Below are 21,963 nucleotides of genomic sequence, written 5' to 3'. Positions count from 1 at the left end.
CCAGATATTACCAGAAAACTTCACAACTAATCTGACACAAATGCAACTAAAAGTTAGTTTAAAATACATACATAACCACATTCAGAAATACAGAAAGAACCATTTTTAATCAAACAAGTATAAAATTTATTTTATATTTTGACTCTTTTTTTATTATGTACAATATTATAAACAGAACTACCTGTACACAATTTGAGTAGCATTTACTATTATCCACTCACAATTGTGTATAAGAATTATTGTGTATTAGAAATACAAACAATTGTATATCAGAAAAATTATAGAAAACATTTGAAAGCTATAAAGCATAAAGTTCTTGTGACATAAAGGTCAAACGTTATTCTTGAAACAACTTATTTCTATTCCAGTGACTAAAAGAACAAGAATGTAAAACTTGCCCAAAGAACTGCAACTGTTAATCAGGAACAACATGTAAATAAATAAAACTTAACAATTTAATATGTTTTCAGAGTGGAATAAAATTTGAACATTTTGTCTCCTTGCACAAAACAATAACCTAAGCTGAACACTTTGGCAACTGGCTTTAAGTAAAGTTGGTCTAAGAGGGGGAAATCTCCTGTATGACCTGGTTTAAAATCTCATCTATGACCTCACAGTCATAGTTCACTTGGTCGAGGTCCAAGGCAGGAACAAAAGTGACCAATAAACGAGCGATGCTGCACCGCAGCTCCCTCAACCTGATGACAGAAGAGAGAGAGAGAGCAGAATTATATATGTGCATCAAAACATGACTGCTAATGAGCATGTACAGAAAGGCCACAAACCACTGAAAACCTTTGAAACAAGTCAACAAGGCTCTTACTTGGCCGGTGTCACTCCGTTCTCTCCCTCCACAGGTCTTTGACTGCTCTCTCCTTCCTTTCTGATCCCATTCACAAGGTTTGCAGCTGTGCTTGTGTTGCATGTTTGTTCTGAACTGGCGTTACTGTCCTTCAGAGTCTCTCGCTCTCTTGCATTGTTCCACTGCTCTCTTTGTTTCCTCAGCTCTTCTACTTCCTTCTGCAACTGTTCACAGTGAGCTTTCTCCTGCTCCAAGCTCTCCAACTTTTGAGTATACAATTTGTGGGTAGTAAAGAATGAAATAAAAAATAAATAGTTTAAGCATGAATCATCAAATAATGGCCATGCCTGCAGAAAAGACCAGCTCCCCATCATGCCTCTTAAAGAGATAGTTCACCTAAAAATATATATTTTTTTATTTACTAATCATTAATTAGTCACCCTCATGTCATTCCAAACCTGTAAGACCTTTGCTTATCTTCGGAACACAAATTAAGACATTTTTGCTGAAATCCGAGAGCTTTCTGACTCTCCATAGACAACAAGGGTCCTACCATGTTCAAGGCCCAGAAAGGTACCAAGAACAAAATAGTCCATGTGACATCAGTGGTTCAGTCATAATTTTATGAAGCTACCAGAATATTTTTGTGCGTAAAAAAACAAAAATAATGACTTTATTCGAGTTACCATCTTCCGCCATTATAGAACGCATGCGTGTGATACTGCAACTTGTTTACAAGCAGAGGAAAGCACGGGAGAACAATTGGTGAATAAAATCGTTATTTATTTATTTATTTTATTTTATTTTTCTGCACACAAAAAGGATTCTCGTAGCTTCATAATTACGGTTAAATCACTGATGTCATATGGACTATTTTGTGGATATTCTTGGTATCTTTCTGGGCCTTGAACGTGGAAGGACCCTTTCTGTCAATGGAGAGTCAAAAAGCTCTCGAATTTCAGCAAAAATATCCTAAGTTGTGAACAAAGATGAACGGAGGTCTTACGGGTTTGGAACGACATGAGGGAGAGTAATTAATGACAGAATTTTCATTTTTGGGTGAACTATCCCTTTAACTAGTCTTGCGTAGCCAGACCTTCAGACTGACTGCATCAGATGTTCAGCCAACGGTCCGTGGGCGTGACGTCTGAGGCTTAGACTTCTGTTTAACTATCTCAACTAGCAAGGCTTTCATGGTCAGTCAACTCCATTAGTATAATAGAATTTTTTTTTTTTTTTTGGTGAAGTAACCTTTAACAGCATCAAAATTGTACTAAGCTGGCTTGAAATTCATTCTGGTCTTTTAAGCAGAGACAACTGTCATTTCTTATTAGTTACATTAATTTAGAGTCAAAACTACCAGTTTCTCACCTTAATTTTCAGTTCGTTGCATTCGGTGTTGCGACTGTCCAGCTCTCTTAGAAGAAAGTCCACTTGAAGAGCCATTTCATCATCTACATTTTCACAAATACTCGTTGATGAGTGTCCCTCCTTCTTAGCCTCATCCTGTGCTTCTTTTTCAGCTTTGATTTGCAACAACACCTCCTGTTTCACTTTTAGCTCATCCCTCTCTTGTGTAAGCTTGTCGATGGACTGGGTGGCCTGCAAGTAGAGAGTCTTATAGTGCTGTTCCTCTGATGGATCTGTCTGGATGCACTGATGGCTGCAGTCCTTCTTCATGGTGAGTTTCAAAAGTTTGATTTCTTTCTCCTGAGCTTGCTTTCTGAATTCATCTCTCTCCCGGGCTGTGGCCTCTAGGAGATCTAGCAGGTTATCCTGTTGCTTCTGTGCTTCATGTGTTGGCATAAGGTCTATTTGTATGTCAGAAAAAAGTGAGGTCTTTGAAGTTGATGTCATACCTTCCTGGTTTTCTACATATGACTTTGCATGTTGTTCAAAACTGATCTTATTCTCCTTAGGTATCTCCTCTATTTCTTCAAGACTTGGTCTGGAAACTTCTACGCTAATACATCTCTCTATCTCCATGGGGCATTCGATTTCTGAACTGTTACTTTTCCTGCTTTCCACCTTAGTAGTGCTCTGTTCCATTCTTCTCGCATCATTCTCAGTCTCTTCTTTCTTGATCTCACCTTCTTCCTTTCTTATCTGCTCGCCGTTCTCCGTCTTGACAATGAAACGCTCTGTTTGGGTTGTTATGCTTGTTTGGCCACTGGAAGTCGATGCCTCCATTGTTTCCTTTCCAGTGTTTTCAGTTTCTATGGAAGCTTGATCACTGCACTCCATATATAATCCTGGTGCATCTTCGCTGGTCTTTTTTTCCAACTTCACCTTAGAAAGGTCAAAGGGTTTGGGTCTTGGCGTGCTGTGGGTCTCATCAATAACAACATCATCAGTGTCACTGCTCTCTACATTGTTTTCATCAACTTCATTGCCATCATCTTCTGCAATCGCCAAAGGTGAGGCTATGGAATCTGATGTAGCTGCGGATGTTGATGGACCATCTGGTGTGTTGCTACAGTAGTCATGTAATGTTCTTGCTCTTTTTACAGTTTGGCTCGGGGATAAACCAAGACTTCTCTTTGTTCTGGAGAAGACAGGTTTGAAATCATGTTGTGTGCAAAAACAGAATTAAGAGAGAATAAATGGCAACAACGTGTAAAAAGAGAGAAAGGAAGAATGAAAATGATATACCTTTTAGGAGTGGAGAGGGACATGACATTTGAAATCACAGGCATGCTGTCCGAGGGGCTAGAAGCTGTTCAAACACAAAATATTAATAAAATAATTTAGATTCTGGATCAAATAATGCACACACAATTTGGCCTCACCAGACTGTGAAAGGCTCGTTGAATTGAAAGGGCTCTTTGCTGTCAAAGAGGTCGAAGGTGATCTGGGTGAGGAAGGGCCCTAGGGAAACAAAAGGGAAGACCGAGACTTCAATATGTTCTGGGAATGTATAATTGCTTAACTAAGCTTTGGTTAAAAAAAGCAAAAACTTACTTTTTGGTACAGTTGACGCACACGGTCAACTTTCCTTTTCAGATTCTCGTTCTGTTGAAGCAGCTCTGCATTTTTCTGCTGTTCCTGCCTCAACCTGGTTTCTTCCATCTAATTACAAACAAGAGGAAAGACATCTGAGTAACAAGCAACACCACCACTGGATGGAGAAATCCAGAAAGATTACCTGAGAAGATATTACCTGAGTTCTTTGCTGTTCCTGCTGTTTTTTGATGTTTCTCTCACTGTGGCAACATAACAAAGAACATCAGAGTCAGACTATATCACCTCTGGACACCTGGTATATCAGATCCATTTTCTTAATCTTATCACTGGCTTATCTTAATAATTTTTGGGGTAATACAATTCATTCATATTCAGATAAAGTGAATATTTTCACTCATTTTTTCACTCACTGCTGTTTGTATGTTTTCAGGCAGTCTGAAGTTTCATCTTCAGAATCTTCAGCTTCTTCTGGTTGTTCACATCGCCTGGATGTAGAAAGAACAGTTGTTTTAGCTACGACATGTTTGGAGATTTGCACGTACACACACAATTACATATGCTGGTAAATATAACTGATATCTAATCTACATTGCATGTTTAGACAAATGATACTGTACATTGCTTAAATGCACTGAAATAAATTTTTCTGTTTTCACACATGTCTGTTCAAAGATGCCACCCCATGAGGAGAAAAAAGGTAAGATAGTCACAGGTTGCTTTGTTGAAAAAGAAGAAAGTCTGGTTCACACCAACGATAACTGTATTAGCGTCCATACCAATGGATGATAATGTTCAGTTTATTATAATAAAATCCCATAACCAAACAATTATTACCAATTAAATATAACACAATGTAATATACTACATGTACATATATAAACTGTTGATTTACTAATCCACTAGTAAAACCATGGGTGTAATTCATTAAATTATGATGATTAAGTAATTGTTATCATTTCAAAGGTCATGAAACAAAACATTTTTCCTGATGTTAAAAATTTAACAATTCAGTCTCTTATTTGACCAGTAAATAATCTCTAAAATAATAACATCCACTTCTAAAAACATCACCAACTGAAAATAGCAAGTACTATATCATATTTTTGCTTAGCTATAAAACAAAAGGATACTGATGATTTGGATTATTATTTTTCTCCCGTGCTCAATTCAGCAATCATTAAAAGAACACAGGGACTGTCCATATATCCACACTTGTGGCTTTGGCCAACTGAGAGCGCGTGCACACAACAGGAAGTAAGTATGCAAGACTGTCCCAGGTCTTAGAAACGCTAAAGCACAGTGCCCTTAACACATACTAAATCCACACTGTTTCGGAGCGGTATTCGAGGCTAAGTGTATCCCATCATGCATTATGTTCTGGAAATAAATTTTGAGACTTTTTGCTCAGATCCCTTGAGATGTCACAGAAACCATTCCAGTGCAAGTTAAATATTAATAACGATATTACATCTATATTGTCTATCCATATTGGTGGATGAAAAATAAAACTGCAAGTCATTTTTAAAAGAAATTGTTTTGCTTTTTTTCAACAGATAGTTACAGTTTTTCTCGATTGCTAACACACTATAACTGATTAATTTGGCACAATTGTCCAAACCATTCATACAGTTCTTGAAACAAAGACGTTTCTCAAAACTTTTAACACATTTCACCTGTTTGCACACATGCTCCAATTTGCTCAGTGTTTTCTTCAAAACTCTACACAAGCATCAACAGCATCATTTTGTACCGGTTTAACCATGTTCTCATTTAGAAAACTCAAACACACAATATAACTACCTCAAGAATCACAAAATGATCACAACTAGCACACATTTACCCATGTGTGAACTTTCAGTAGCAAAACTGATGACACAGCAGTCAGAATCTCAGGATGATATGAACAAGAGCACAGGTGATTATGTGTTTCGGAAAATGAATCCTGATCATGGGAGACAGAGGAATAGGAGGAGAAAGGAAAAATGAAGAGGACGAGGTGAAAGGTCATTTGTTGCTGATGAAATATAAATCACTATAGTTGAGCATGTTCTTGTGCATGGAATGATCATAAGGAAAGCTGGCCTGCAGGATCATCTACAGGGTTTTACACTACTTACACATTACAATTACAGTACTTCAGATGAGAGAACTTTCACTGTTCTTTGTACTGTAAATACTGTACCACACACCCTCAAACTCATAACTGTTGAACTGATTTGTAGCCAAGTACTTCTTACATGTATTTGTGCAGAACTGAGAGTTGACTGTCTAGGGGAGGCAGAAAAAGTATTTTCTCAGAAGACTAAGAAACTGCTATAGCATAACAAATAAGGATATTACCAATACTGTAATGCAACTTGGCAGAGGATGCTGAATTTATTTATTTATGTACAGTAACTGACAGTACATTCTAATGTGTGTTTACTGTATATTCAGTTGTTTGGTCTTTGAACTTTTCTTTTCTAGTGATTTTCATCTACTGTAGGATCACTTTACAGTAGTGTAATGAAAGTAAACTTTTCTTAAAGTTTATTGGTGAATTTTACTGTATCTTCACAACTCTATTTATGCTGCATATTGTAACAGACATTGACTTGCAAAATGTCTCCTGTTTCCCAAAAGGAGGTTTTTGTAACAGTGTTTGGAATTGATCTCACTAGTTTTCTCTAGTCAGTAAAAGTAGTCTGTGTATGTGACAGCTTTGTGAGTCATCTGAGGCCTAAGATTAGATTCTGACAAAAGATAATATGTTTTTGACTAAAATGTTTGACTTTGACCTGAAAGTCTGAAGTTTGCACAAACTGGTGTGTAGTTTTGAGACTGTGTTTATAGTTGTGAGAAAATGGTGAATTGTTTCATGAATTGTGTGTTAGCAATCAAGAAAAACTGGAAGACAGCTAGCGCATAGTACATTTTTGTCATATCAATTTCACAGCATGCACCCACAGTCACCAGACTTCATCTTGCCTTTTTACAGAGCCTTGGGCTGTCACAGAGACATGTGATTTCTCAGAACATCCATTTCAATGATATCTCTTCTTAAACAGCTTACAACTGCTTTAACTGTAGGTTAAAAGTCACTACTCTATAATTCTCCTTTTTCTTGAATCCTGCTGGAGGTAAATCATTTTACAAGCTAAACAATGAAAAGTCAGATTAAACAAACCTGAACAGGGGGTCTGGATTAAATCGACAGAACCATTTTTCAGGGAGCTTATTCATGTCAATGCCATCTGGAAGTTTCCTCCATTTCAGACAATCATCACACTGAACCCAGTTCTGATCAGGACGCTTCCTTTATGTTAAACAAGGAACAAGGGTTATATATGGAAAAAGAAAGAAATGAAATGTTTTGAAGTTGCATGTGAGTGTATACTAACGGGATATCCTCCACAGGTACTTGAGTGATTAATCCCTTCTCGTGGCGGATTGCTTTCCAATACTCTTCCAGTTTAACACCCAAAGTGATCATGGTTTTCCTGCGTGGACAAATAATAAGCAGCTTAAATAGTAAGACTGCTATATTATTGATTTCCTGTTTTAGAAAACAAAATTTGCTCCTGAAAACTTGTAAAATTAGTTATTAACTCAAATAGAAAAGAGCTTGTTAATTTAGTTCAACAGTCCAGTATGAGAACAGAACTTAACAAGGGTTCGGGCAATTCTTGTAATTACCTGAATTGATTGTAACCCTGCCTGCCTCATCAAAAATCAAACGCTGAATTGCAAATGTGCTCACAAAATAAGATATTCATAATTAGTCAAAACAATTGAAATGCAAATATTTGTTATACAGCTAACATCTGAATTTATATAATGTATTTGACCATATACAGTATGCATACGGTCCAGACAGTTCTATATGTACTAACACACGTGTCAAACTCAGCTCCTGGAGGGCCACCTTCCTCCAGAGTTTAGCTCCAACCAACTGCAACACACCTGCTTGGAGGTTTCTAGGGCTGTGTTCAAAATCACCCCTTACACCCTCATTCACTATTCCCTACATTAGTCCACTAATACAGTCCAGTTGAAAGAGTGAAAAACGAGTTAGCGAATTCAATACACTGAGTGTGTCTCTCTGAGACGAGTAAGAGAATTCAGACACTGAGTGCACTGGAGGTGCAATCACTTTTGCATAGTTTGTGCTTGGTGTTTAATGATCATTTGAAACTAAGAACACTGGCAGCTCCAGTAGTAATTAAAAGATTTATCTCCAATTTTACATTTTTATCTAAAATTCTGGAAAACGTTGTTGCGGCTCATGATCATCTCTCAGTGATTAACCTATACAAACAATTTCAATCAGGTTTTCGTTCCTATCATAGTACTGAGACTGCCCTGTCAAAATTTCTAATGACTTCGTCTGACTCAGGACTATATCTATATTCATTCATCTTGATTTTTGATTCATCTCTCTGGTCATACTCAATTTGTTCAACTAGGCCAGTTTAAATCTAAGTCATCACATATTACTACAGGTGTGCCACAGGGATCAGTTCTGGGCCCTTTATTATTTATCATTTATTTACTGACACACTTGGAAGCATTTTTAGGGAATATGGTATTCATTTTCACTGTTGTGCCAATGACTCCATGCTTATCCTCAAAACCTACTTCTGAACTTCCTTCATCCTCTCTTTTTAACTGTTTGGCTGAAGTTTTAAAATAATTTTCTTAAACTTTACAGTAGTAAAACAGAAATACTCTTTGTAGATAAAAAAAATAATTGGTCAAAGACCAGTGGGTTTCTCTATGTGCATCAATGTATTTACAATTGCTCTTTCAACACAGGTTAAGAGCTTGGGTGTTCTCCTCAACAATACTTCTTTTAATCTTTTGAAGCAATACTTTTCATCTTTTGAAGTACATATTAACAAGGTTACTTGGATGGCTTATTGTCACATACAGTGCCCTCCACTAATATTGGCACCCTTGGTAAATATGAGCAAAGGCGGCTGTGAAAATAAATCTGCATTGTTTATCCTTTTTATCTTTCATTCAAAAAACAAACAAAAAAAAACAAAATTCCAACCTGTCATTGAAGTAAATCAATTGAAAGTGGGTGGAAAATCTCATTGTGAAATAAATGCTTTCTCTAGTTCATGTTGGCCACAATTATTGGCACCCAATTATTGCAACGTCCTTTTCCCAAGATAACAGCTCTGAGGTTTCTCCTATAATGCCTGAAGAGTTTGGAGAAGACCTGATAAGAGATCAGAGACCATTTTCTTCATACAGAATCTCTCCAGATCCTTCAGATCACAGCTCCATGTTGGTGCTTCTTCTCTTCAGTTCACCTCACTAATTTTCTACAAGGTTCAGGTCAGAGGACTGGAATGGCCAGCAGAAGCTTGGTTTTGTGCTCAGTGACCCATTTTTGTGTTGTTTTTGAGGTTTGTGTTTGGATTATTGTACGGTTGGAAGATCCAAACATGGCCCATTATAAGTTTTCTAACAGAGTCAGTCACTTGTTGATTTTTTATCTGTTGGTATTTGATAGAATCCATGATGCCATGTGTCTAAACAAGATGTCCAGGACCTCCAGCAGAAATATACAACAACAACAAAAATACAGCAGTATATTTCATTGTACACACAGGGTACTTTTTTATCCCTGTGTGCACCAAACCCATCTTGAGTGTTTGCTGCTAAAAAGCTCTTTTTTTCAGTTTCATCTGACCATAGAAGCCAGTCCCATTTGAAGTTCCAGTCGTGTCTGACAACTGAATATGCTGGAGTTTGTTTTTGGATGAGCTAGGAGAATTTTTCTTGAAACCCTCCTGAACAACATATGGTGATGTAGGGTCTGTTTGCTATTTTTTTTTAAAGGTTTTCTGACCCCGAGACTCAACTAATCTCTACAATTCTCCAGCTGTGATCCTTGGAGAGTCTTTGGCCACTCAAACTCTCCTCCTCACCATGCATTAGGACGATATAGACACACGTCCTCTTCCAGGCAGATTCATAACATTTTATGTTGATTGGAAATTCTTAATTATTGCCCTGATGGTGGAAATGGGAATTTTCACTGCTCTAGCTCTATTTGTGAAGCTCAAATATCTTTTGCTGCACATCAGAAATATATTCTTTGGTTTTTCTCATTGTGATGGATGATTAAGGGAATTTGGCCTTTGTGTTCCTCATATTTATAATCCTGTGGAACAGAAAGTCATGGCTGAACAATTTCATGCTCCTAGTCACCCTGGTGTGCTGAAAAATGTAAATATGAATGGGAATATACTTCAGAGATATTTTACTCATAAGAATTTCTAGGGGTGCCAATAATTGTGGCCAACATTCATTGGAGAAAAACATATTTCATCATGAGATTTTCTCCCCACTTTCAATTGTTTTATTTCAATGACAGGTTAGAATTTTGTGAATTTTTTGAGTGAAAGATCAAAAGGATAAACAATGCAGATTTATTTTCACAGCTTTTAGCTATGCTGCTCCTCATCTGTGGAACTTGCTTCCACAGGACATTCGTAATATTGACTCTCTCCCTATTTTTAAATTTCTTTTTAAGCAGGCATAACGGTGATTTTTTATGTCTCGTGATGTTGTAAAGATTTTAATGCTGGCTTTGAATTTTATTGTTGCTTGTTAATTGTTTTACATGTTTTATTTGAATGTAAGGTCTCCCTTAGTGTCACATGAGACACCTATAAATAAGATGTATTATTATTATTATTATTATTTTGAACTCTGTTGTGGAAACTAGCATGTATAAACTTTAATTAATCTGTTTAACAATCAATTAAAAAGAAATGTTATACCTGTATGATATTACGCAGTACCCACATTGGACAAGCTGTCTGAAAAGTGGATGGATGTATGATTTAGCTGCATACACCATCTTTTGGCGAGACACGGGTATTCATTCTGCCGACTCTCACAGTGCATTATGGTTATTCTCTAGCCATTGTGTGTACATTGGTTGTACACTCCTTATTACGGTGCAATATGGGATTGAATAAGTGCCCTCAACATCCACTACGGTTTCGGACACCACTACAAATGATTATTTCCTTAAATAGTGCTCTATTTAAGGGTATAGGAAGCGATTTCGGACACAGCCTAGCATTACTAAAGACTTTGTTTAGCTGGATCAGGTGTGCTTAATTAGGGTTGGAGCTAAACTCTGCAGGACAGTGGCCCTCCAGAATCTGAGTATGACACCCCTGTACTAACAGAAAACAATAATTGTAAACTTACACTTAAATTGTTCTAAACTAACATTACAATCCACCTGTACAGTATTACTCTCACCTGTACTCTTCTGTGTAGTCAAAGTCCTGCTTGTTGTGTGTTGGCTTAAGGAAGTTGCACTCAATCACTGCAATGACTCCCACTCCCTTTTCATTTGCCTAATTGCAAAATCAAGATTTAAATAGCATTCAGATTCTCCAAGTAGTAAAAAAGAATAAACTATAAAACATTACTTTGTCACTCTAAAGTAACGTGGCAAAGGGGGTGTTTAGGCACAAATAATTCAATCAAAAATGTAAATAATTACCTTGGTTTGACATCCAACACGTTCATAGGCTTTGATGAGTCTGTTTTTATGGTACATCATGACTCCATAATGGTCTTTGCTCTTGGTGTTGTAGCCAAATACGATGGGAATGCTTTCTCTCTGAGAAGAAAATTCTTAAGGAAAGCTCACTATGTAATGTATGTATTCAGTGAGTTGGTTAAATTCATAAAATAAAACCTGGGTTTATGTCAATTTGCTTTCATGTTCAAAAAACTAATTATTCTGTCTTTCTTTCAAAAGTGAACATCTATTTTTCCAATAACTAAATTTCAAATAGTTATGATGTATAAGGTTTTTTTTGGGAAGCAGAAAATCGTATCTTGCTCCTATATGATTGGTTGGATACATTTAGAAAGTTGGGTTTGTATTTATGCTTGACAATGCTTGCCAGGCTTTTAGAGATCAGCTGGGTTTTCACTTTCTGTCCACGAATGATAATCTGCATTCTGGGCTTCAAGTATAGGATACTACAGTATGCCTACAAAAAATAACATGAATACAGACACATACAGTATTACTGTTATGTTCTGTGAACTGTAATGCATAATGAAGTAGACAACGATAATACAATATGTAGACTGCAATGTGTTAGACCTGAAGTACTCACCCGCAGAGAGAAGTCGCTCTCTGGGCTTGACTGAAATGAGTGAGACGGTTGCTTGTATTTCTCCTTTTCACTCTCATATACTTCTGATGGAATCTGGATGTCATAGCGGTCTATGTCAAAGTCAAACTCAGATTTATCTGTGGATGTTCTGTAGCAGAAAAAAAACATTTCCCGAAACATTTAATCTATCCGTTTCTGGGCCTGGTAGCTCAAGAGAATGGCACTAGCAACACCAAACACTGCTCTGATCTACAATATGAGCAGATCTTTTGATTCTCACTTGCGGAGGTTCCAGATGATGATTCGTGTTCCTGTGGACTTGGTGTCATAGTGTGCATTAATGGCACTGAGCTCACAGAGAAGCTCTGCCTCCGTCTGGAACAGAGAGTAGCGTAGGATATCTTGAAGACTTGCAGCGTGTTGTGACTCAGGTTGGAGTGAGAGGAAGGGTCAAGGTTACAGACATCAAATTGAGAATGTATGCTGAAACTCTTACCTAAAAACATATACAACTTATTATTGAAACTCACTCGACTATAAGAGCTTACAAACAAATGCAAACAGAAATCAGCCACTGGACTCTTAATATATGTAATATACAGGTGCTGGTCATATAATTAGAATATCATCAAAAAGTTGATTTATTTCACTAATTCCATTAAAAAAGTGAAACTTGTATATTATATTCATTCATTACACACAGACTGATATATTTCAAATGTTTATTTCTTTTAATTTTGATGATTAGAGCTTACAGCTCATGAAAGTAAAAAATCAGTATCTCAAAATATTAGAATATTTACATTTGAGTTTGAATAAATGACCATCCCTACAGTATAAATTCTGGGTATCTCTTGTTCTTTGAAACCACAATAATGGGGAAGACTGCTGACTTGGCAATGATCCAGAAGACGAACATTGACACCCTCCACAAAGAGGGTAAGTCACAGAGGGTCATTACTGAAAGGTGTGGCTGTTTACAGAGTGCTGTATCAAAGCATATTAAATGCAAAGTTGACTGGAAGGAAGAATTTGGGTAGGAAAAGGTGCACAAGCAACAGGGATGACTGCAAGCTTGAGAATACAGTCAAGCAAAGCCGATTCAAACACTTGTGAGAGCTTCACAAGGAGAGAACTGAAGCTGGAGTCAGTGCATCTAAAGTCACTACGCTCAGACGTCTTCAGGAAAAGGGCTACCAAGCCACTTCTGAACCAGAGACAACGTCAGAAGCATCTTAACTGGGCTGTGGAGAAAAAGAACTGGACTGTTGCTCAGTGGTCCAAAGTCCTCTTTTCAGATGAAAGTAAATTTTACATTTCATTTAGAAATCAAGGTCCCAGAGTCTGAAGGAAGAGTGGAGAGGCACAGAATCCATGTTGCTTGAAGTCCAGTGTTAAGTTTCCACAGTCAGTGATGATTTGGGCAGCCATGTCATCTGCTGGTGTTGGTCCACTGTGTTTTCTGATGTCCACAGTCAACGCAGCCATCTACCAGGAAATTGTAGAGCACTTCATGCTTCCTTCTGCTGACAAGCTTTATGGAGATGCTGATTTCATTTTCCAGCAGGATTTGGCACCTGCCCACACTGCCAAAGGTACCAAAAGCTGGTTCAATGACCATGGTTTTACTGTGCTTGATTGGCCAGCAAACTCGCCTGACCTGAACCCCATAGAGAATCTATGGGGTATTGTCAAGAGGAAGATGAGAGACACCAGACCCAACAATGCAGATGAGCTGAAGGCCACTATCAGAGCAACCTGGGCTCTCATAACACCTGAGCAGCGCCACAGACTGATCGACTTCATGCCACGCCGCATTGCTGCAGTAATTCAGGCAAAAGGAGCCCCAACTAAGTATTGAGTGCTGTACATGTTCATACTTTTCATTTTCATACTTTTCAGTTGGCCAAGATTTCTAAAAATCCTTTCTTTGTATCGGTCTTAAGTAATATTCTAATATTTTGAGATACTGATTTTTGACTTTCATGAGCTGTAAGCTCTAATCATCAAAATTAAAAGAAATAAACATTTGAAATATATCAGTCTGTGTGTAATGAATGAATATAATATACAAGTTTCACTTTTTGAATGGAATTAGTGAAATGAATCAACTTTTTGATGATATTCTAATTATATGACCAGCACCTGTATATCTAATACCCTCTTCATCTCTTATATCATGCCAAATATTCTATTATAACCTATGTAGTCCATTCATTTAGGCCTACTCTTGTCTTTGCTCATTTAGAAGTTAAGGATATATGACTTCCCGATGCGTTTGAATGAGACAATGGGTACAATGACATTCTCTGCATTTATCTCCTGAAGATATGTCTGGGACAGAAGGCCCACACACATGGACTCTCCATTCTTGGAAAACACAATGGTATCCTTTCCTAAGCGCATGGAACCAGACTTGAATCCATTGCCGTAAAGGCCCACAGGGACATGGCCATTTATAGTCTCCTTGTCACTGAAGCCAAAACTGAGAGGGAGAGGAACACAGTATGTTATATAGTAAAACTTTTTCATATAAAATTTTTAATATATAATTTTCATATTATTTTTACAATATTATGGGATTTACTGTTTTTTATCTTCAAATAAATGCAGCAAGAGACCTAAAAATGTTTTTAAATCGTACTAAACAATGGTAAGTCTACACAAAAGACATTTAGAGTGTTACAAAAGCATTCTTTGTCTTTTTGAAATAAACGCTGTTCTTCAAACTTTCTATTCATCAAAGAAGAGTTTCCACACTTCGTTAACAATTAACTATGATAATAAGAAAGGGCTCTTAAGTACCAAATCAGCATATTCGAATGATTTATTAAGGATCATGTAACCCACCCAAGTGTATGTTAGTCAACTTATTGGTTTGTGTTCTCACCCACCTGAGCATTTTGTACATCTTATCGTAATTCATTCCTGCTCCATTATCCATGAAAGTTAGACAGTCTTGACCTCTGATTGTTGTCCTATCAATCCAAAACTGTTTGGCACTCACATCTGGGTCATAAGCATTGTCTGAGGTAGGAAAGATAAATTTAAAATATTATCAGGTTGCACATATTTATTCGACTTTGAGTGGATCTCTACTGAGGTAGCCCTGAACATTAATGAAACATAATTAGTCTGTTGTTTCCTTGCTTGCTCCTGGCTAGCTGTCTTTGAGCAATACATCAGATGCAATTAAATTACTCACATAATTGATTACACACAGTCAGCAGGCACTGGCAATATCAGCAGGGATATATTTACGTGGGGAAACTAGGTTACAAGTTCATAGTAATCTAACCCTTGAGGGCACACATCCATTGTTCCAAACTGCTAAACAAATATTATCACAATGAGCAATATCAGAAGATATGGATAGTTTCCCTCACCTATCAGCTCTGCAATAGCACTGAAGGGCCAGGTGTGGCTGGTGGAGTTGGTGTGAAGGAACTTTGGATTAAGCTATAAAAGGATCAAAGACACAATAAATTTTATAAGTAAAACATATTGACAATTTTTTTCTTCAACTTATCGATTTGCGGGTTTAAATGTAACAGGCATTATTTGTTTGTCCTCCATTTTGGCTTGATTTAAAATTCTTTAGTTTGGAGTTGTAAAAGAAAGTTTTATTTCATTATTTATAATACATTTTATGAGAGTATTTATTTTTAAAACATGTTCTTGTCTTCATATTTAATCATATAACATTTTAATGAGTCTTGTTCAAAGCTGTTTTTAAAAACCACATATATAGACAGATGTAAAGAGAAGACAGAAGTAAAAACTGACAATTTTTATTAAAAACATTTTACCGATTATGCATAAACCTTTTATGAGCGGCCCGCCATGAGCTTAGAGGTTATTGTTATGTGTTGATAAGGTACATATCAGAGAATCCCTACTTTTTTTTTTACTATCTTTTCTAATACCAGATTTCCAAGGCGGGCCAGGCTTTTGACAAAGTGAAAGGTGATTTTCAAGGGTGTGTAAATGTTTTTTCTCTCACAACATTTAGATTTTACGCAGAACAAAAAGAAGAATTTACACAGAATATTTAATTTGAAAATCACATAGGACACAAAGTCCTTTGAAATTGTTTATTTAAAGAGTTATAACTGACACCGGGGTCTGACAGGTAATGTACTGGACTATGAAAATACAAAGTTTGAAGAGTGTTAGTTTATCATTCCATTTTGTCCAATTGGAGCCGCTGTTTCTCAGCTATTTTTAAGGTGAGCTAACTTACAGATCACAATAAAGGGGCCGATGGACTATTAGAGTAAAAAGTTTAAAGACACGTGAGCGTCGCGTCCATAGGATGGAACGAATACATAACTGGATTTATGCTGGATTAGACATTTCCCTTTGACAGAGAAACGAAACTGAAAATAATATCCTACTTTTGCGCCTTTCTGATAGGACGAAGAACACATACGTCACAGCAAAACAAATGCACGATCCTGACATTAAATGATCATATACCGTTTTCAATATACTGTGAAAATATATGTTATGCACATAGTTAAGAGAAAATACATAGTTTATTTAAGATGACATAGTTCGTCAACCCGTCAATGACATGCTAACAGTGTGAAAAGTTAATACATGTAAACTTTTCAATATATCTATTACCGCTACATGTCTATTAGCACGGTGTTTACTACCATGCGTTAAATACACATGTCAGACAAAGAAATGTACCGGTATTAAATATTCATACCGCACTGAGCGGGATTCCTCTCTCCGTTTGCACAGCCATCCTTGATATGAACAAACCCGCGACGATACAAAACTTCCAGAGGCGTGACTCCGACATCCGGGAGGACAGACAGACAGTATTTTTAAAATAAGAGCTCAAAAATTACATAAATTGAATTAATATTAATAATTTTACATAATAGCCACAATATAATTATAACATAATAATTATATTTGCATTTATTTAACGTATTATCTGTTTAACTATATATTAGTCTTTTAGTTATTTTTTAAATGATTTTTGTCCATTTTTAATGAAAAAGCACATATCATGTCAAATGAAGTAACTCTTTAAAAGGATTTTTAAAAATTGATTTAAAAAAAAAAGTTTAACTCAAGCGTTGAATATGTCAAGCAAAGAAAGTAGACTTTATTCAATGGCATTTTGTGAGATTACATTAGATAAGATAGGGAATGGATATTTGCAGTTTAAACTAGATTTCTCCTTTTTATTATCTCGGACATAGGCTTATTTTTCATTGACATTCACATAAATTAAAAATATGCATGGATTAATTGAGAATTCACTTTGGATATCCAAGATGCACCTGGGATAACCTTTTTGTACACTTCTTTTGTTCCGATATTTCTTTTCATTTTTCTGAATTATTTTTTCATAACACCAACCGACTGTCGTACTATTATTTTGAAAGGAAATCTTAATGAGATCTATCACTTCCGGTCTGGAACTGCTTTTACAGAAGTAGATCTTATAAACAGTACTGGACTAAACTAAATTATTAATTGATCGTTGCTTTCAAAACAGTCTCGCATTTAAAGACTCGCTTTTAATATATGGTGAATACAGTAACGTTAGTCTTATAGTAAATATTGCGATAGTTGTCGAAGATGTTAGGACTGGATCTGTCAACTGGTGAGTAGAATTTGTTACTATTTTCTTGCAAATGTAAAGAGCAAAGTAGCAACGTGTGTTAAGTCCCGTTCTGTGAAAGTAAAAATTAACCTTATATTATATACAGATGTTAATATGTATTTTTACAGAAATCATATGCAGTATAATACGGGGTGCTTTTCTGCACTGAACATAATATATCGATATGACCTAGCATTAATAAATTATACAATTCTGAGAAGCGGTGACATTTTTCCTTTTTTCTTGTTGTTTTTATTTTATTTTATTTTTTTAATGCAGGTGTGGATGGTGTGGTCGAAAATATCGAAAAACTCCCCATAGACTTGTTTGCAGAGACGGTAAGATGTGTAATTACATGGTCTGGCCATGTACAATGGGAAGAAAATCATTACAAGTATGTGCTTAAAAAATGCAACACGTCACAGATCATACTGACATATTATCATAGTAGTTATTTAGTGAATGTCCTATTTTAAGTGTTGTATTGACTGTTCTGACACTCATCTTTTCATTTTCCAGCTTCAGTCAATCCTGGTTCACCTTCAGGATCAGAACAGAGCAGTAGATTTGATTGAAACCTGTGATGTAAGTTCAAAAAATCTACATCCCTGTTAATATACTATAAATTAAGCATGCATGTACCTGCCTTTCTATGTCTTTGTAATGCTTTCATTTCCCTAACAGAAATTTCAAAGAGTTGGTATAAACCTTGATCAGAAAGCTGTTCAAGATATTATAAAACTGATGACATACTATTTTAGGTACAGTATTATCTTTCTAACTACTACAGACTGTCATGTATGTGTATGTTTGGGAATTAAAAAGGCTTTTTTCAAATCCCCTTTGCATACACATCTCATACACATGGAGCCTGTCAGTTTGTCACGTTTGATATGTGTCTGCTGCATTTGATTTGATGAAATTGTTTTATTTAATCAGGTTAGCTGCAAAGAGCAATCTTAGTGCGGATGTCTTGGTCAGTAAATTGACTGAATGCAGCAGCAAATGGTCCAAACCAACTCTACAGTTGGTGCACCAGCTTTGGACTGAACATGGTGCTCTTCTACATGCACATCAGGAGGTCCTGACAATGGCTAGTATAGGACAGGTGTGTCACATGATTCTTGCTTCTAGTGTAAACTCAGACTGTTCTCAGTCAGGTTGTTGCTATCAAAGCTTCTTCATGCTTAGCTTGTAGATATCCAGTGGAAGCTTGGAATGGCAGTGAGCTCAGATACCTGCCGATCCCTCAACTCCCCGTTCATCTCTGTTCTGATGAAAATTGCGGACACATCAGGAGAGATGTCATATAAATCCTTTGAGATGACAGTTCAGCAGTTTCAGGTATGGAAGAATGCATTTCAATCCTCATTTCATTTATCTCTCTGAACTGATGCAATTAATCGTCCTCTTTCTGTTATTTTGACCCTCAGAACTTCTACAGGCAGTTCAAGGAAATGGCTTCTGTTTTGGAGACGGTTTAATATTTTTCTGCAAGCGATTTTTACAGCAGAGATTCTGAACCATTTTGTCTGTGACCAAATATTTACATACAAGTACAGTATTTAACAGTTTAACAATGTAAATTTGTTGAATTTTGCACTGAGCTTTTATTTTTGTTCTACTGTGACAGTAGCTACAAGATTAAAATTCTTACTTTATCATAATAAATGATGTCTGATTTGTTTTTTTCCTCTGTGGTTCATCATAAATTTCCATTTGTCATTATTTACAACTTAAGGTTACAGAAATTCAAATGACAGAAGATGTAACTGCAGTATACGATATAGTATGCGTATTGCGTACTGTGTGCAGTATGCTGTATTCCATAATGCAATGTGTTTGACCTCCAGTTTGACTAAAAAACTGGACTGAAATCCAGAGGTCACTCTTTGGCTGGCTGCTTCTGCTGGTAGATCTTTATAAAAGCAAGTTTCTCCATTCATGGTCATTACAAGTAGTTTTATTTTCCGATTAAATAAAAATCACAAGAAAAAAAATCATTGTTAAAAAAACTCTTAAGAGCATTAAATAACATGTTTTTCTATGTCTGCTGTCAGGTTTTCTACAAGAGTAATTGATCACATTTACAGCTTGAAATGAATTCTCTTTAAATGAGAGTTGATGACAGCAGCATCCAGGTTGTATACTTCTGAATAGCATACTACTCTTACTATTTCTACAGTGCTACTATTTCTATAGACTACTATATACTACTTAATATGAAGTATGTCAGTATTTGATTCGAAATATATACATTGTACAGTATATTCCATCAAAATCCATTATAACGTTGAGAGACAGCAGAGGGCGTCGTTGAGTAGTATTTTTTTTTTTTTTGTGCAGTCGGCTACTATTTTTATTAAAAAAACGTGGCAGAAGATGTGTGATTGTTTCCAGTTCACTATACTTGCAAAAAACAAAAAACACTACACATGCAGTATTTAATATTACTAAAAATATTGCTCAAATTCATCTTCCCATGCATTGGATACCTTTGAATTCACAATTTTACAAGTGTGTTCACCCTAAACACACCCTGAACCTCACCCTAATTTACTTGCTAGAAATGTAAAGAATGCTTTGTCCACAGTAAAGTGTCTGGACTGAGTGCAACGTTGACTGTATTTTGTGTTCATGTTCCATATTTGGTTTGAGTTTAAATAAAATTAGTATATTATATATTGGGAGGCTGGGGCTGGTCGTAACAGAGGAGGTAAAAGACCAATTTTCTTATGTAAGTGTGTGTGTTTGTGTGTACATATATGTGTGTATATATATATATATATGTGACTTTATATACTTTAGATATATAAAATATACTATAGATCCATTTTCACAACCGGGGTATGTTGTCACAAAAAGTCAGTCCATGAACGGTGTATATAAAAAAAGCTGACTTTCAAAAATATTCATTGGAGTAAAAAGTGTGAGAACTAGCTCTAAAACGTTTAACTCTTAATTTGAGTTGACTTGCTTTCAGGCCAGTGCCGTGTGTTTCCTTAAGACAGGGGAGCCAGAGATCCACACACAGAGACGCACACACTCACTCAAGTGAACGCCTCTCCTATGGCTGCTGCGGCCACTCCTCCTGGAACAACAGCGCTCTGTTCTCCAACGCCGTTAAATGACACTATAACGACTGAAAAGTGATGTTCAACGACTTTAAAGGACTCCAGCTGATCTGCAACTGCACGCAGGAGGCATCTGTCCGCTCCGGCGTCCACAATCCGAAACGCTGGGACTCGAGAAATCTGTAGGAATAAAACGCGCCTCCTTCAAGCAGCAGTGTATTGATACACGCACGCGAGTCGCCCAACTTAATATATGGATTATTCGAGCCCTCAGACCCTTTGAATGGATGTTTTCATCTTTAAACAGTGATCTGACCTTGGAACAAAAGCTAAAATCATCGCTGCATCTTAAAAGCCATTATTTTTGTACTTAAGCTCTCCAGCGCACTTTTGACTAAAGCGTGAGTGATGTTTCCAACTGCTTTCACACAATACTGACCTGTGCATGTATGTATTTAGGCATTTAGCGGTATAAAGGCACTGAGTTGTTGCATAAAGCAACTAAAGTCTTTGTCCCGGAGCCCTTGGAGAGATGGAGGAACAGGGTGGCAAAGGGAATAATGACAGTAATCAAAAGGCAGACAAAAGGTTTGCGCTCTGGTACATGGGCTGGTCGTCTATGGACAGGCGGACCACGCTGCCCATGCTGCCCTGGCTGGTGGCGGAGATCCGGAGGAAAAGTGAGAAGAACGAGTCCGGTCCCGCACAGGCCAGAGAAGTTCAGCTGTATCTCTCGCCTCCTCTGATCCGCTGCGTGCCAGCAAACAGCAGCAACCCGTCCGTGTTCATATTCGAGCACAAAGCACAGTTTATATCCAGGTTCATCCACAATAGCCATGACTTGTCTTATTTTGCCTACCTTATCAGAAGTCAACCCGATAACCCCGAGTCTGAGATGGCATGCCATGTGTTCAAAGCATGTGATCCAAACCAGGTACGTAGCCTATATGGCCACTCATTCAACTGTTAAGTGTTTTATCTGTTAAATATATTGATCGAAAACACAGTGGTTAAAGTTTGCAAATCAATCTTTTCTGAGATTTGGATTAGAGGTGAACTGGTTATTGGTTTCCACTCTACAGATAAATCACATTATTTGAAGTTATGTTTTTCACCTATATTAACACTTTTTTTGCAACTTAAATGGTTATATATTCTTAAATATTTTGTATATTATTTAATGACCCCATTTGATTAATTTTTCTTTTTAACGATACTCACACCATATTCACATCTATCTATCTATCTATCTATCTATCTATCTATCTATCTATCTATCTATCTATCTATCTATCTATCTATCTATCTATCTATCTATACCCTGCACCATGACCAAGGAGCAAATTA

The 21,963-nt window shown here is 36.6% G+C and overlaps 3 protein-coding genes across 9 annotated transcripts in view; 2 read left to right on the top strand and 1 right to left on the bottom strand.

Moving 5' to 3' along the window:
• Positions 1-16,716, bottom strand: morc3a (MORC family CW-type zinc finger 3a). 2 transcript variants are annotated; one of them, XM_058787816.1, is made up of 20 exons: positions 16,631-16,716; positions 15,300-15,372; positions 14,808-14,940; positions 14,175-14,398; positions 12,194-12,350; positions 11,914-12,061; positions 11,653-11,784; positions 11,286-11,405; positions 11,039-11,136; positions 7,442-7,462; positions 7,147-7,245; positions 6,933-7,061; positions 4,177-4,251; positions 3,963-4,005; positions 3,764-3,871; positions 3,592-3,670; positions 3,455-3,518; positions 2,174-3,347; positions 824-1,065; positions 1-698 (listed from the first exon to the last, which is right to left on the bottom strand). In XM_058787816.1, exons 1-20 carry the CDS (start codon positions 16,667-16,669, stop codon positions 560-562), a joined length of 3,297 nt encoding a protein of 1,098 aa, XP_058643799.1. In that variant the 5' UTR covers positions 16,670-16,716; the 3' UTR covers positions 1-559. The 2 variants fall into 2 exon arrangements, with proteins under 2 accessions (XP_058643799.1, XP_058643800.1); XM_058787817.1 differs by lacking the exon at positions 7,442-7,462 and having other exon boundaries at positions 3-698.
• Positions 16,717-17,325: 609 nt separating this feature from the next.
• On the top strand, positions 17,326-19,192 carry commd6 (COMM domain containing 6). 2 transcript variants are annotated; one of them, XM_058787603.1, is made up of 7 exons: positions 17,326-17,542; positions 17,822-17,936; positions 18,062-18,127; positions 18,227-18,303; positions 18,482-18,650; positions 18,734-18,886; positions 18,976-19,192. In XM_058787603.1, the coding sequence occupies exons 2-7, from the start codon at positions 17,886-17,888 to the stop codon at positions 19,024-19,026; spliced, it is 567 nt and encodes a 188-aa protein (XP_058643586.1). In that variant the 5' UTR covers positions 17,326-17,542; positions 17,822-17,885; the 3' UTR covers positions 19,027-19,192. The 2 variants fall into 2 exon arrangements, with proteins under 2 accessions (XP_058643586.1, XP_058643585.1); XM_058787602.1 differs by having other exon boundaries at positions 17,822-17,880; positions 18,976-19,191.
• Positions 19,193-20,506: 1,314 nt separating this feature from the next.
• The window catches only part of tbc1d4 (TBC1 domain family, member 4), a 31,639-nt gene continuing 30,182 nt past the window's right edge, over positions 20,507-21,963 (top strand). Inside the window, exon 1 of one of the 5 annotated variants that reach the window (XM_058787158.1) lies at positions 20,507-21,550. In XM_058787158.1, coding sequence (XP_058643141.1) covers positions 21,149-21,550 — 402 coding nt within the window. In that variant the 5' untranslated portion in view covers positions 20,507-21,148. The remainder of the gene's footprint in view (positions 21,551-21,963) is intronic. The other 4 variants (XM_058787156.1, XM_058787157.1, XM_058787159.1 and 1 more) reach the window with 4 other exon arrangements.

This window comes from Onychostoma macrolepis, chromosome 09 (genome assembly GCF_012432095.1).
Source record: "Onychostoma macrolepis isolate SWU-2019 chromosome 09, ASM1243209v1, whole genome shotgun sequence".
NCBI classification, from domain to species: Eukaryota; Metazoa; Chordata; class Actinopteri; order Cypriniformes; family Cyprinidae; genus Onychostoma; species Onychostoma macrolepis.
This window is presented reverse-complemented; position numbering and strand designations above follow the sequence as displayed.

Excerpts from the sequence above, each read along its gene's own strand:
- morc3a (XM_058787816.1), bottom strand. The coding sequence starts at position 16,669 with ATGGCTGTGCAAACGGAGAGAGGAATCCCGCTCAGTGCG. Across the intron at positions 11,406-11,652 it reads ACAAACCCAACTTTCTAAAT|AGAGAAAGCATTCCCATCGT; the intron begins GTATCCAACCAA and ends TTTTCTTCTCAG. Across the intron at positions 3,348-3,454 it reads TCCCTCTCCACTCCTAAAAG|AACAAAGAGAAGTCTTGGTT; the intron begins GTATATCATTTT and ends TGTCTTCTCCAG.
- commd6 (XM_058787602.1), top strand. The coding sequence starts at position 17,518 with ATGTTAGGACTGGATCTGTCAACTG. Across the intron at positions 17,543-17,821 it reads AGGACTGGATCTGTCAACTG|GTGTGGATGGTGTGGTCGAA; the intron begins GTGAGTAGAATT and ends TTTTTAATGCAG. Across the intron at positions 18,651-18,733 it reads CAATGGCTAGTATAGGACAG|CTTGTAGATATCCAGTGGAA; the intron begins GTGTGTCACATG and ends CTTCATGCTTAG.